At 33.7% G+C, this 15,242-nt stretch overlaps 1 protein-coding gene across 1 annotated transcript; it reads right to left on the bottom strand.

Moving 5' to 3' along the window:
- Positions 1–696: 696 nt before the first annotated feature.
- Positions 697–12,283, bottom strand: LOC134527656 (putative nuclease HARBI1). Its single transcript, XM_063360526.1, has 3 exons — positions 7,460–12,283; positions 5,393–5,978; positions 697–3,985 (listed from the first exon to the last, which is right to left on the bottom strand). Exons 1-3 carry the CDS (start codon positions 7,758–7,760, stop codon positions 3,976–3,978), a joined length of 897 nt encoding a protein of 298 aa, XP_063216596.1. The 5' UTR covers positions 7,761–12,283; the 3' UTR covers positions 697–3,975.
- Positions 12,284–15,242: the final 2,959 nt, after the last annotated feature.

The raw sequence follows: 15,242 nt of genomic DNA, 5'->3' as shown, positions 1-15,242 counted from the left end.
TTTAGTAATTTCAGTTTTTCTTTATATATATAGTTTGGTATAGTTTTCTGAGTTGGTTTATAATTCTTTTATAGCCATAACATTCCCCCATACAGTGATGTCTGAATATAAATCCAGCAACAGCCCAGTGGAAAAGCCTTGTGAAGTGGTCATTGATGAACCAAGTTATTGTGAGGTGGGTTCAATTTACTTATTTCTTGTGGCTGTGATGGCCATGGCGTGCTAAGAGGGAAGAAAAAGTGGTTGCGAAGAGAGCATGCTTTTATAAAAGTGGTTTAAAAATGTAATTATTACATTATAAAATTCATATGTTGGGACATCAATAGTTATTGTTTATGCCAAGACATGAGAAACCCTTTACATTGGTTTCCTTGAAATTTAGTTATGTTTATTTTCATAACATACATAATTTATAATAGATATTAAAATGATTAGAGTACCATTATAATTGTGGGTATATTTTGTATAAAAAAAAGAATTTCCTTAGCTTGTGATATTCAATAAGTCTTTGGTAAGTGATTGTAAGAAATGTTTAGATAAAGATAACACTCCGTCCTCCGGCTAGCTCATACTTAGGACGCAGAGTGCACATTCATACATTTGCAGAATAATATTCAAAAGCTTAGTTGTTGAATAAAAAGTTGTATTTATTAATTATCCAAAGATAACTGAAATAATGTCTCTCGGACAACAAGCTGCTTTCTAAATTGTTTTTATTTATTTAAATTCTTCAAATCCACGAGAGAAACACACACACATCTCCGCCCGCCATCTTGCGACAATGAAGCAATAAGTACACTTTAAGGTTATAGTCCTTACTTGACGAATACAAAACAAAAACAACTTATTTTACAGTTCAGAGGTACTTTGAAATAAACACTGATTTACTATTTATAACATCCCAGGGTGAAACTCTCACCCCTGGTACGTTGCCGACGGATACTTATCGCCGGAACGATGGCCGAATTACTAGCACATCGTTGAGGGCTTCACCTACGACTGTGGCTCCAAGTTTCTAATTTAAAATGTCCGAAATAAAAATTCGAAATACAAAGGAAAAATACTTGAAAGCGCAATCCATGCATAAAAACCCATCTAGAATATTTAAATTTATCCCTGAAAAAGCAAATACCTAGGCCGAGTTAAGTAAACGTACCTTTGAACGACTTTTCATTAACAAAGCAAAACACTCATTAAAAAAGGCATAAAAACATTAATTAAATATAAAACATGTTTCTAAAACATGTGGCAAATGTACAAAACGTTATTAAAAGGAATAAAAGGCTTTAATCATTCCGTAAAAATAAATAATCCACAAATAACGAAGTTTTCTGATGATGCAAAGTTGTGTAAAGAATGTCTTTCAGAAACAAACTGATTTAAAACCTGTTTTTTTTTTTTAAATTTCCTTTTTACAAGTCACTGGGTTCGCCATCTTGCGACCACGACAAACAAAAAATGCATGCTGTCCCCTAAAACCAGATTGTACCACCAAAACAACTTGCAGCTTTTAGATAAACACCATGTTCCTGTTCAAAGAGAGTGAGTACTTGAGAAAAAAAACCCTGTTTATTGCATCCCAGGGTTACTAGAGACTCCCGCTACTTGCCAATAACCGAAGTCTCAGAATGAATGAAAAACACATGTATGTATCTTTTTTGGGCAATCACAGACTAGTCTACAAAATTGTAATGTTAATGTAAAAAAAAAATTAAAGTTCGGTGCCGCCCAGACCATAGCCACTATATTTTCTCCCCCTATATTTATGTGATAGTATTTTTTAGGTGCTGCTCAAAACACAAACTAAAGGTCCTGAATCTCAAACTACAAATGAACATTTTGCACACACCATCTCGTCACCACTGTTCTTCATGGACAAAGCTATTGAGATGACTATATTTTTGACGAATCACAAAAATACCCTAGAAAATTACTAGCCATCTGTGGTGCCTGGCAACAAGTTTCGGACAATCTTAAAGTTTCTATCCCATGTTTTCCAAGCTCCCTACCTCTCTTACACAGGAAACGATAAGCTAGTTCAGATAACCAGTATATTGTTTCACCCCATTACACCAGTGCTTTTCCTAATAAAGAAATCATCCAAGAAAACAATGTACAATGGAAGAACCTAACCACGCATTTTATGAATAAATAACTTATAAGCAAGGCCTTAAACAATTCTAGAAAACCCATTAAAAATAACTGCATAAATAGTAGAAAGTAAGAACCACTTTAAGCTAATTATTCGCCATCAAGCAAACAATTACAAATATCTACAATGCATGAAAAAGCATAATTCACGATCATGAAATATACTGTAGTCATATAAAGACATTCTTGTAAAGCAATTATAAAACATTATAATTTCCTGTTCGCCTTGTTTTACAGAACTTGCTACTCTATATATTGATCTATATATTTTTTGTGTACTGCAAAATACTGTGAAAACTGATACATTTCACAAAAAAATGTAGATTTGTTAAAATTATTTGTTAACAAATAAGTGATTGTATGACTTCATATTTACATATTTAACCCCTAATTAATCACACGTAAATTATATTATGGTACACTGTATTTTAGTTCAGCAGTATTATGAACACAATAAATTCTGCTAATTTCATCAGATATCCAAAACTTTTCTTTGGAGTACCAACATCTGTTTCATTTAGGATATATACAGTACCTAAGTACACTGCAACTGTGGCACACTGTGTTATATTGATTGTAATCATCTATTTATACGCCGTTGAAACTATGGCATTCTCTTCTCTTAATAGCCATCACAATGGTGTATCTATTTGGAGGTGTTGTAGTCCAAGGTTGTTGATATTTGAATTTTTTGTTAATTGTCCATGTGACAACAATAATACAAATAATGTTTTGTTTTCAACTTTGAAATGTCACAATAATATTCTGTGTTTTGAATAATTAACACCTATTTTCAGTTACTGTTTAGCGAGACAGTAGCGGAAAATCGTTGTTGATTACTTGTTGCATGTTCAAAATGTTGCTTATTGTATGTTTTTGATAATGAAGTCTCATTAAAATACCTAAAAACATGATATTTATATTGCAAAATTGACTTAATCTCAATAGTAAACGCTAGTATACGACAAACTCATGAGGTATGTGATATCAAATATCTGGAAGCAAACAAATATTTGTTATATTGAAGTGTTAAGTATTCAAGATCAAATTCAATGTGAATTATAAAGCATTCGCTTTCGAAAATTTGAATATTTGCACAGGCCTATCAATTCTAAAGAACTTCAAAAAAGTGTAACTTTATTGTAAACTAGCGTAGTTTGTTACATCTCTAAGCTAACGTGTAACAGAAGCAATTATTTTTTCTAGAATGTTTTCACAGTGATTTTGATTTATTTTCAGGCAATCGTGGAGGTGATTTCACCAAAAGAAATAGAAGACTGGTCACAGTGGACCCCAGACAATCTGCGTAAACCGGTGTCGCCTTTATCTTCAGCACCTTCTGTTTCATTGATGCATTCGCAGACAATTCCGTCTGAAGAATTGCCTTCTCAAAGAAAAGTGGTGTCTACTCCGCATCGCCCATTGTCTCGCCCGAAAAATAGAGGGATAAGACCGAAGTCATCTCAGGCAATTCTAGATGAGGCTAAATTGGAACTAGCCCATTTAGCAAAAAAACATGCAATTGAAGAAGCAGAAATGAGGTCCAAATTGTATGCTGAAAGATTAATACAAGAAAAGTTGCATACCAAAATACTAATGTTTGAGTTGAGGCAGAGAAAAAAGAACAATCATTGAGACATAGTGTAAATGTATTCCTTAAATTTTAACTTAATGTACTGTAAATAAAATATGTTGATGTATTTACTCCTAATTGATTAAAATGTCAACTCCTATTTTACGTCACATCAGATTAAATGTGGTCAAGTCCATTTAAAAAAAATTCTTTTCTGTTTGCTGTGGCATCTTCTATTCTGGCAGTCTTGCTCACACCAAGCTGAAACAAAACAAATCTTTAACTAGGAGGTGCAGCCACATTCATTGTAGGGTTAACATGAAATGTTCATTAGCAACCTACAATGTGCTATGAACAAAATATCTAAATTGTCTTTTATTCTTCAGAATGTTGATCTTAAATTTTGTCTCAACATTTGATGATAAATTACTTGTCTCAACAAACCCGCAAAGTTGGATCTGTGTTCTTGAAATATAACTACACTCAATATTACATTGAATTAGATAGTGTAATGCAAAGAACTCTACTATTATGGCCAGGCACTCACATCTCCCACCCGACAAGGTTGAACTAATTTTCTTTTGTGATTGGGTAGCTTCACACAGTACATAGCAGTGGGCCACTGGATTTTCAACATCTTCCAGTTTTTTTAAGCAAACATTCCTTGTTGCACACCTCATGAGTCAGCAATGGCTCCAATGTTGACTGTCAACATAGATTAACTTGAGCTGTGACAACTACTTGCTAGACCGTTTTGTCATTGTAAATGGCGTAAAAATTTATGTTAAATGTCACCGATGACTTTATGGGCTTCATCTCAAAATGTGTGACCAACCCTGTTGGATTATGAATGTGATCCCAGATTAAAAATTTTTTATAGGTAGGTCATATTATTTGTTACAAAATTACAATTCAAAATATTTTTATCAAGTTTGTAACTACCTACTCTTGCAGGGCATGGGTAATTTGCGTGCCTGCTGCGTTCCATCGATGGGGTAACAGTTTCTCATCCTCCATCCGGAAAATTAAAAACAGCTAATTCTGAAGATTCGGGTCAGGATAATGGGACAAACATATTCAATTATTGGATTGACATCAGTACTTGATTAGTGTGCAATTTTCAATATAATCCAATGTTTTAAAGATGGTGAAAATCACGTTCAAATATTCCATTTCTTTCATAGATACAGGTGAAGGTAATGAAAGCATGTTGAAAAATTGTGCACACATGTAACTAGGGATGGGCCAATCAAATCCTCCTCAAATACCATCAAATCCTTAGTACTTGAAGTATTCAATATTCGAAAACAAATATCAGAAGAAATTAAAAGAAGTCAACACTGATAACCTGTGAAGTTTATTAGATAAATTTTTTTTCTTCATACCTATCCTGTAACCATTCCCCAAAATATTGTACTTTTAACATGTAATTTTGCAAATCAAATTACTATATTGATTCTATAAACTTTGTTTCTAAAAACATAGGCCCTATTTAAAAGGTTTTAAACACCCTGGTTAAAATTTTTTTACTTATGTACATTTTTTTTTTACCCTTGACACCTATATTTGGATTCGAGTAGTATTTTGGAGGTACTCTCTGGGATTAGAATTCGATATTTGGATTCAAGAAAATTGGGATTTGACCCAACACTAGTTGTAACACACTACCTTCTAAAGTAATTTGAAATCAAGGCACGACGAACAGCATCTTTCCGCTGCCCATCCTGCAGTCTGCCCCGAGTGATGTCTCCTTCTCCCAGAAGTGCTGCCCAGGGTGCAGGAAGCATTAAGTCTGGGTCATCTGGTGGCAAGTCTTCACCAGCTTTTCTCAAAATATTGTGCAACACCACAGTTGCTATTATAATAGCCATGGTATTGTTGAGCTTTACGTTGATGCCTAAAGACAGCACAGGAAACCGGCGCTTCCAGCAACCAAATAAACGTTCCACAGTATTTCTGGACCGTATCTGTGATTCGTTGTACAGCCGCTCCTCTTCAGTTATTGGATTTTCCAGTGGTGACAACAGATATGGTTTGCTGGGATAGCCACCATCAACCAACAGCACAGCATCTCCATACCGTCTGTCTTCAAATAGTGCATGGCGATAGCAGTTATTGAAGATAGTACTATCATGTGTACTTCCTGGCCATCTTGCCACAATATCCGTGAACTCAAGGTCAGCATTGCAAATAGCTTGCACATTCAAGGAAAAATATCCTTTCCTATTCCGGTATGTCTCTGCCTCCATTCCACCTACACAAAATTCATGAAAACAATTTAGTTCTTGAATATCTGGAATAGTGACTGGCGTAGAAGCATGTAGAAGAATTTTCAAATGTTTATCCATTTACTTAAATCAGTTCATTAAGATACACTTTTTAAAACCTGACTACATTTTTCAGATATAACATAGAAGGGCACACATTTTGTGGTTTTCAAAAGGTTGAAAGGTAAGTATTTGAGATGACTGTAAGGTGCGTATGAATGTATGTTTAAAATATGTGATATATAACCTTGTTGGGTTCATCAAGTTGTGCGACAACTGCAACAACATTTTGCTATGGCCCTTACGTTGTGTGCCAACTGTAAATATGTGTACAGTATTATAACTGTGCTGTTGACAGACAACCATTTCAATCAACTGTAAAACAAACTGTTTCCTCTGACCAGAGATCATATACAAGCACTGTCCTCTATGCACTCCAAAACTTCATAGCTCCGATGATAAATGCAGGAACACATTTACAAAAAGTCGTATATAAATCTTCAAATTATTTTAGCACAAAAATATATATATATGTGTGTGTGTGCGCACGCATGTGCAAGTGCATGTATTTAGTCTACAGGCAGAATATTCTCACACTGCTTATTAGGGTGCATATCCCATGGGTGCGTCACTACCATCAGGGAATATAAAAATTAAAATTACCTTTTTTTAAAAAACCCATTAGAACTCAGATAAATGTGAATAAATATAAACCAAAGATGCCACTAGTTCAAAAGGGTTTTTTAATTCACTTTTATTCAACCAACAATATCATTTCGATAAATAATAACTATGGAAAGACTGGGTTAAGATCCTAATGTGAACGAAGTATCAACAATACAGTAGCCATTGCCTACCTAAAAATTATAGAAGCTGTAGCAACAAGCTAAATAATTTAAATAATAAAATAGCAATTAGTACAAACATTTTATTTTTGCATGTTTATTTGGTGTTTTGTGATACAATTCATCAATTACATTGGTTTCTGATTCGAAAATTAATACTGTATTTTTATATTTTACACAATGGTTGTGGCATAATGCTGTACCAAGGAGGTAAAGAACACAGGTCACAAAATTGTATTTTTCTGGATTGATTTGTTTCAAATTTATTTTCAAGGTTCTTTGGTTGTAACTGGAATTGCTTTATGAAACTTAAATATATTAACAATTTTATTGTTATTGGTATTCTTTATCACAAAACAATACTAAACTAAAATTATTACTTTGCAAATTATTTTATAAAAAAAATTGGACATAACTCCTTTGCTTCCAAGATACAGAATAATTTTACAAAGCACTTATTGTTTAGCTAAATCAAAATGAATCACATTATTTTCACATGTAATTTCACTAGCCAACACCTTTTGTTTGTATTTTTTTTTTCTAATAAGCTGGAACATTCAACATTTTTCATTTTATATTTGAATAGTCACTATTACTAAATAAAAAGCACCTAGTGTTCTCACCTGGAGACATAATCCTCACATGTGTACAGTCCATTGCACCCAAAACTTTAGGGAAACGAGCAATGTTGTAGAATTGCAATTGTGTTTTCCGAATACTCTCTTGCGATTCTGGAAAACTGACATATTGTGGTCGAAGAGAAGCAATTGCGTTGCTGACTCTATGGATGACTCTGTGGGCTGTTGTATAACTGATTCCAGCAAAGTCACCCGAAGTTAATTGGGAGCAACCAGTAGCATAATATCTCAGTGTTACCAACAACTGATTCATTGGAGATACTGCAGCATTCCTTAAATTAAACATACATAAGTTTTCAACATTAGAAGAATTGAATAGGCAGTCTGAGATGATCAAGGAGCTGGGATAGGGAACATTACAGGGAAGGAGAGTAGATTAGAATACACCTCTGATTGAACTTCCATTCTGTGGCCGTAAGTCCTTTCTAGGTAGAGAAGCTGGGAAGGCTGTAAAATGGTAATCGTAGGATAACAGCTGACAAATAGGTTACACAGAGAAGGTGAAGAGAATAAAATACCACCACTGGAAGAAACATAATATGTGGAGGTGAACAGAACAGAGAGAAAAAAACTGGTTTTTAGCAAGGACATTGCAGGAGTGGGTAAAATTCTTACGCCATGGCTTTTCGCAAATAAAATAATAAAATTCCAAAAATTGTGCTTTTCGGTAGTCCTACAGATGTTCCTATATTTACCTTTAAAATAGCGTTTGCAAGTTCCTAGTGGTTTCTACTGTTCTTAGGTTGCATTAGGTAGCCTGTGCAGTGATGCAGCTGCCTCCACTGAGCTTTAGCATAGCAACTTGGGAAACGTAAGATTCACATCAGTCTATTTTCTTAAATGTGGCTTTCCTCAGAAATAACTAATGTTTAAACAATCAGCATAACCAAAGATTCTGGAAATGGAATTTAAAATTAAAATCCTCGACTTGTAATTGGTAAACAGAGAAAAACCACAAAAAGCCAAACTTCCTGAATGCTGCCTCGGAATGAAATATTGTAAACCTTAGGTTTCCCATATAGGGTCTGTGTGTTTGTTCTGGAATACTTTAAGTCAATACAGGTACCTATTATATTAATTGATAAAAGATAAAATTACATGCGAGCGCAAGTAACACGTCAGCATTCCGCACCTTCATACTGCCAAAAACATTCCTGTCGAGGGTTTACACTTGGCTTTTAATGGACAGTAGGGATAGCCCTACCGATATTTTTAACTTTTATTTTTGCCTGCCAACCAGTGCATCAAAAAACCCAAATACAAAACTATACACATCATTGTAATAGAGAATCACAGAATTGACAACGCAATTAGGAAAAAAAAAGTACCTAGTGGCCGTATCAACGCACAGGTATTGCAATCTAACCTATAAATGCTAACATCTCAGAAACCAGTGGGAAATTATCCAAGCTGTTTTCTGGGTAAAACAGGAAACATCTGTGGTACAGAAAAACAAAATGTCCGGAATTTAATTATTTCATTAATGGAAAAGCCGTGACGTATGAATTGTTAGCTAAAATGAAGAAGTTACTTGGCAGGCTATTGTCAACAAATAAGCTATAATATAGGTTCTGGACGATAATTTCTTTGAAGTGATCAATTAAAAAATATTCATTGGAACACAAATTTATGCGCATAATTTCAATATACCTACATTAGTTCACACAATAAATAACCAACTTTTTCTTACTTTTCTTGTGTTGGAAAAGATAGCTGATGTTCAATTTGCTGAAGCACGATTTCAGCTGAATGTTTCGAGAGCCGAAAATGCTTGACAAAGTCAACATCATCATAATCGTCCAGATAGTTTGATCTTTCTTGAACCCATCTAGGCCTTCTTCGCACATTATCATCATCCTCTTCAAAAATATAATCGTACATTCGCGCGGCCATTACGAGACACAACTCCTCTTTAAAACAACTGTTTAAGACTTAACCGCCCGAATTTGGGCGGTTAATGTTAAACAACTGTTAACAAACTTAAACACTGTTTAACTTTTGGTGAAATATAATTCACAACTAAACGATGTTTAAGTGTTCTTAACCAATGTTTAAACTCCTTAACCGGCGATGGTGAAATCTGCCCTACCAGATTCTCATTTCATTATTTGAACTCTTAGCAAAACACACATTTCAAATTTATTTGCATTATGGGCATATCCCTAAACATCAATATCTATGGACTACCTTACTGCCATTTCTTAGAGTTCACATCTTATCTTTGGTATATTTACTTGATATTACAGTGAGGCCTACAAAAACTGTAATTTGAAGTGCTATTTTAACTTGAAATGTAAGTATATCAACTAAGGTTTAAATTAATACTTTATTAGTAATCATATTCCAACATCATTATTTTTTTCATTTAAAAGTTGCAGGCTCTGATCAAACAATGTAAAATGGATATCATTTTCTATTTTAGGTTCTGCATATTGTTCAGATTTTTAGGTTATCTTTGTACCAGTACAATATTAAACCAATGGTGGCCTAAAGTTAGTCTAAGTTGTAAGTTTTCTTAGTTTTGATCTTTAAAATGTAAATAATTAATAAATTGGAAATACATAAAAATTACATTTCAGTTTGTAACTTATTATAATCGTTATTTATCGTGATATAATTAAATTAAATTTATTTGGGCATCAAAACTTTGAGACATAATCATTGCAGCACTTTCTTATTGTAATTGTTGCTGTTTATTAATGTTTTTTAAACATAACCTTACCTTTATTTATATTTTTTTCTTCAGATGGTAAGGAGTCTAGTTACTCCCCCAGAAACAAGACACTATGAGACCAAGAGTAGATATTCCAATGAAATGTTGCAGAGGATTTTGGATGAGATCAAATGTGGTGAGATAGGCCGCAGGTAAGTATGGAATACCCAGGCAAACTCTTTACACTAAATTGCAGAATAAACACATGGGTAAGTTTGGACGACCCTGCATCTTTTCTAAAAAAGAAGAAAACCTTTTTGTTCAACATTGCTTAGCTGTTAGTGATATGGGAATTCCCCTGTCTGCATTTGATTTACGATGTATTGTCAAGTCCTATCAGGACAGTAACAAAAGGGATGTAAAACAGTTCTGCAATAATATGCCTGGATATGAATGGGGAAAATCATTTCTTGAAAGGCACAAGGATATGCTACAAGAAAAAGTTGCCAAGAATATTTGCAGGAAAAGGGCAGCTGTAAATGAGTCCATAGTGAAGAGTTTTTTTGATAACTATGAAAAGTAAGTAGAAAATATCCCAGCAAGTAACATCTTTAATATTGATAAAACAGCTTTCCATGATGCTCCTAACACCACTAAACTCCTGTTCCGTCGCTCATGCAGGAATCCCAAAATAATAATGAATTCATCAAAATCTTGTTACACTGTCATGTTTTGTGGAAGTGCCAAAGGAAGTTTTATTCCACCGTACATTGTTTTTAAAGCTAAGCAAAAATTTGTTGACTGGATGGAACAAGGTGTTTTTGATGACTGCTTCAAGAATCATTTTCTTCCACATGTGAATAATCTGGCTGGGAAAAAAATACTAATTGGGGATAATTGATCCTCTCATATATCGCTAAACACGTTGAAGCTTTGTGATGAAAATAATGTGAGTTTTATATTTTACCCCCAAACAGCACACACGTTCATTAGATGTGACTTACTTCTCATCTCTTAAGACATATTCGGGAACTGCTCTGTTGGAATGGAGAAAATCACCAGACAGGAAGAAGAAAGTCTGCCTTCCTAAGGCATTGTTTTGTACTACTTTGACCAAAGCTCTCAATATGGGGAGTCAAATAGCTGAAGCAAATATTAAGAAGGGATTTGATAAGTGTGGACTGTTCCCAGTGAACTGCCAAAGGGTTTTGCAGGCTCTCCCAGGTTATGCCAAAGATTCACCAATAAAACGATGTATTAGCTCAGAATTCCAGAAATATTTGCAGGATGTTAGATCTACTGATCTGATCGTCAAGCAGGTTAAAAGATTTTAGTTACCAGTTCAGCCAGGGCAAAGTTTATCAACAGAAGACATTGAACGTTACTACAGAGGACAAAATGGCACTACAAATAGCCAAACAGATGATCCAGATTCACTACATGAACCTGCACCTACTCTAGGAAAAATGAGGAAATGTTCACCGAAAACTCGAGGAGGAGGTGTAAGGAAGCTTAGCTCAAACAAAGTAAGGCACCAATTGCATCACAAGAAAGTCAAAATGAAATTTCAGTGCAATTGTACAGTGGTAATTCAAAGGACTTTAATGTAGTAGAACTGAGCGATGATCTGCATAGGCTCAGTTCATCTAAACAGACAAAGTCTTGTGAATCAGGAGCTTAAAGTAAAAGTCTTGTTGTTTATTTTTGTATTGATGATTTTGTAATTATTTCATATGAAGGTAATCTTTTTCCTGGAAAGGTGATTGGAATTGAAATCTATGGTTCGCGTATCTCATATAATGTAAGTTGCTTGACCAAAAAAGGGAAGCACTGGGTATGGCCTGAGAAAGCAGATGAAATTTGGTATGATAAAAATGAGGCAATTCAAAAAGTAAATGAATCAAATGTAAGAATGGTAAAGAAGAGAGGAATGTTTGAAATTAAGGAATGTATTTTGTATTCTGATTCTGATTAGTCCGATTAAACACTTGGAAATTTAAAGATGATAATGGCAGTAACTAGTGAGTACTGTTATGCGTTCATAATTTAAAGTGATTATATCTCTTGTATTTCCAAAATGATTGTACTGCTATTACTGTACATTTATTTAAAAATAAATGTAGAAAATATTGTAAGATAAATATGATGTGATGCATACTTATTTTTTAGTGTAAAATTAAGTAAATATTGTAATTCTGACAGCAAACATTTACCATCCAATATTTGTATTTTTTTTTAATATGTCAAAACATTTTTTTGGTTGATGTTGATGTTAAATCTTTCATATATTATAATGATTAAGTCTTACAGCAAGGTCTATATGTTTACTGTACTGGTTTAGTAGTTACAAAAAATTACTTTTGAATACCACACCAATGCTGGTATAAAGTTTCCCCAATCCTAACGGCATCTTTGTACCGCAATAAAAATTTCTTCTTCTCTTGTAATTGTTGTTATTTAAACATTTTCACATCATTAAGAGCATTCCATGACAGTCTTTCACATAATACATAACTTTAATTGACAATGCCAATGCCCATTATTTAATTATTACAGAAAATCCTGAATATGTGGTACAAATTACCCCAAATGACTGTATGTATTTTATTTTTTGTAAAGTCTTTGTACTTTGTCCGTTTAATACATATACGAAGTTGTTACGGGACATATGTATACATAACGTATTTTTATAATATAAAAATTAGTATGACGCAGGTTTTTACTATTTACAAAAATTTATTTTCGCGAGGTATTATCTCGAAGAGAAAAATTATTTTTCCGAAGTTCGGGAATGCTTTTTTTCCCGACTTTTATCCCGAATTTTGGGATCCCGTCCACCTCTAATATTTAGTAATATGTGCCTGTATATAAAGCTACATATGTATGTGTGTATACATACAATAGTTATGTACCTTTTATCAAGTATTAAATCTCTTATTGTAGCATGTGAATGTAAATGCAGTATACAATAAAACAAGTTTCATTCGTTTTGCACAATAAATTTGTTATACTCACTTTCTTTCTATTATTTATTCCTCCTACTTATTGCACTCATAGAGGTGAACGCAAGATTAAGTCTCTCATTCATTATAATTTTCCCTTTTTTTTTAATCGCCAATTGCCTCAACACAAAAGTAATGTAACAGAAAATTCACTGTATTTGGTTAAGATTACCATTATTATGATTGCTGCTGATACAATAACTTATTTATGCTCTGTATTTCCATTTTATATCTTTTTTTTTCTTTTTAAGAATTCAGGCTTGGTAGAGCTTACAGTTTTAATCATGTTTCACGATGTCCATGTATAGTCGAGGAAACAAAAAACCAGAGGTACAAACCTATCAAAAATTTGTCTAAAGCTACATTTATGCTTAGTTTTAGAGTTGACTATGCTTAACACTTTGAAGGCTTGCTCTTAATCAATGGTTCTGACCCAATGGACGTAGCATAATTGAACATTTTTGTTACTTTTAATAATGTTATTTAAATTTTATTGTTTTAGTTATATTTTATGTGCATATATCATTTTTTAGATCTAATATTCCTCTATACAGTGAAATAAAAAGAAATAAAATTGCATAGTTTATAAAATCTGTGTATATTTTATTATAAATGTTGAATTTTTAATCAAGTAAAATCCAAAATTTCCTTTAAAACCTCATTTGAAGGCAACAAATTACAAGAAAATGATGTAAAATAATATATATTTGCAAAATTTAGTTATAATCATAATAGCACAACTTCTACTAAGTATGATATGTACATAATTGTTTACAAGTCATGTAGAACTTGGGTTCTGTACATTTTTCACAAGATCCAATTCACAATTCAACATCATACTCTGACCATTGGTAGGTACTTTATGTCCTTTCCTCTTGATATTCTACTGTAATAACAATTTCTAGAGCTAAACTTCCTCTTCATACTAAAATAAAAATATAATTAATATTTTTTATATATAATTTTTATATAAAATCAAAAAACATTTGTCAAAAAAACATTTTGAATGCAATAAATCACAAAAACACTGATGTAGAGTTATCCATGAAAATGCATAATTCAATTCTAAGTCTGAAGACAATGAATTCTCATACTAATTATGTGTGTAAAACGTTATTTACAAGTCATATCGAACTTTAGTGTGGTAAATTTTGAAGCAAGGTGTGATGCACAAGCCAACATCACAGTCTGAACATTGGTACTGTGTGTCTCTTCTTGTTGATGTTCCACTGTGTGTTTTTCCTTTGCTTGAACACACATGACACCTCCGTTGTGCTTTCTTCTGACCTTCCTTGCGGTGTACCAGTTCTGGAAAATGCCAAGTTTGCCTCCTCCAACTGCTAAAGTGCTTACTTCTTCACTTTGTACAAGATGGTTGCAAACTTTCGATATGAAGTCAGTGGTTGTGATATTTTTTCTTTTATTTTCCGGAACAGGACACAACTGTTTACCACAACCATCATAATAAAATGTATTGTCAACTTTCGCCACCACTTGACTGATCGATGGTCAAATGAACCATATGACATACGTTGATCTACTAAATCAACTCCAGCTTTATGGTGATTGTAGTCTATCACTACTGAGGGTTTTTGTACACACTGTCCTCATTTGTTTGTCAGTGGCACCATGGTAGGCTTGTGTCTCGTGCTTATCATCCAAACATCTCGCTTATCATGCCATCTTTGAACAAGTGTATTTCCTCTGCGACTGTGAATAGTCTCCCCCTTCCGCAACCGCTTCTCTTTCATCACAGCAGGAATTTGTTTTCTTGACTTCATGATTGTTCCTACTAAACCAGTCTTAGCTTCAGCTAAGTCGTCAGCAAGCTGTATACTTGTAAAGAACCGATCCAGGTAAACTGTATGCCCAACACCAGTAAGCTCTTTGAGTAGGTGTTTGACAATCCCTGAAGCACTGTTGTCTTTCCCTTCAATTCTACCAGTGTACACTTCAAAATTGCAAATGTAACCTGATTTACTATCAGCCACCATGAAAATTTTGATGCCATACTTGTTCGGTTTTTGGGGCATGTACACCCTAAATCCTACTCTGCCTCTGAAAGGGCATATCCCTTCATCAACTGTGATTGCTTCTCCAGGAGTGAAACTGC

This window comes from Bacillus rossius, chromosome 1, assembly GCF_032445375.1.
Source record: "Bacillus rossius redtenbacheri isolate Brsri chromosome 1, Brsri_v3, whole genome shotgun sequence".
In the NCBI taxonomy this organism is placed as follows: domain Eukaryota; kingdom Metazoa; phylum Arthropoda; class Insecta; order Phasmatodea; family Bacillidae; genus Bacillus; species Bacillus rossius.
The sequence above is the reverse complement of the archived record's forward strand: the minus strand, read 5'-3'. Positions and strand labels throughout refer to the sequence as shown.

Coding starts and splice junctions, on each gene's coding strand:
- LOC134527656 (XM_063360526.1), bottom strand. CDS start 7,760: ATGTTTAATTTAAGGAATGCTGCAGTATCTCCAATGAATCAGTTGTTG. Junction 5,979..7,459: donor TGTGAGGATTATGTCTCCAG/GTGAGAACACTA, acceptor AATTTTGTGTAG/GTGGAATGGAGGCAGAGACA.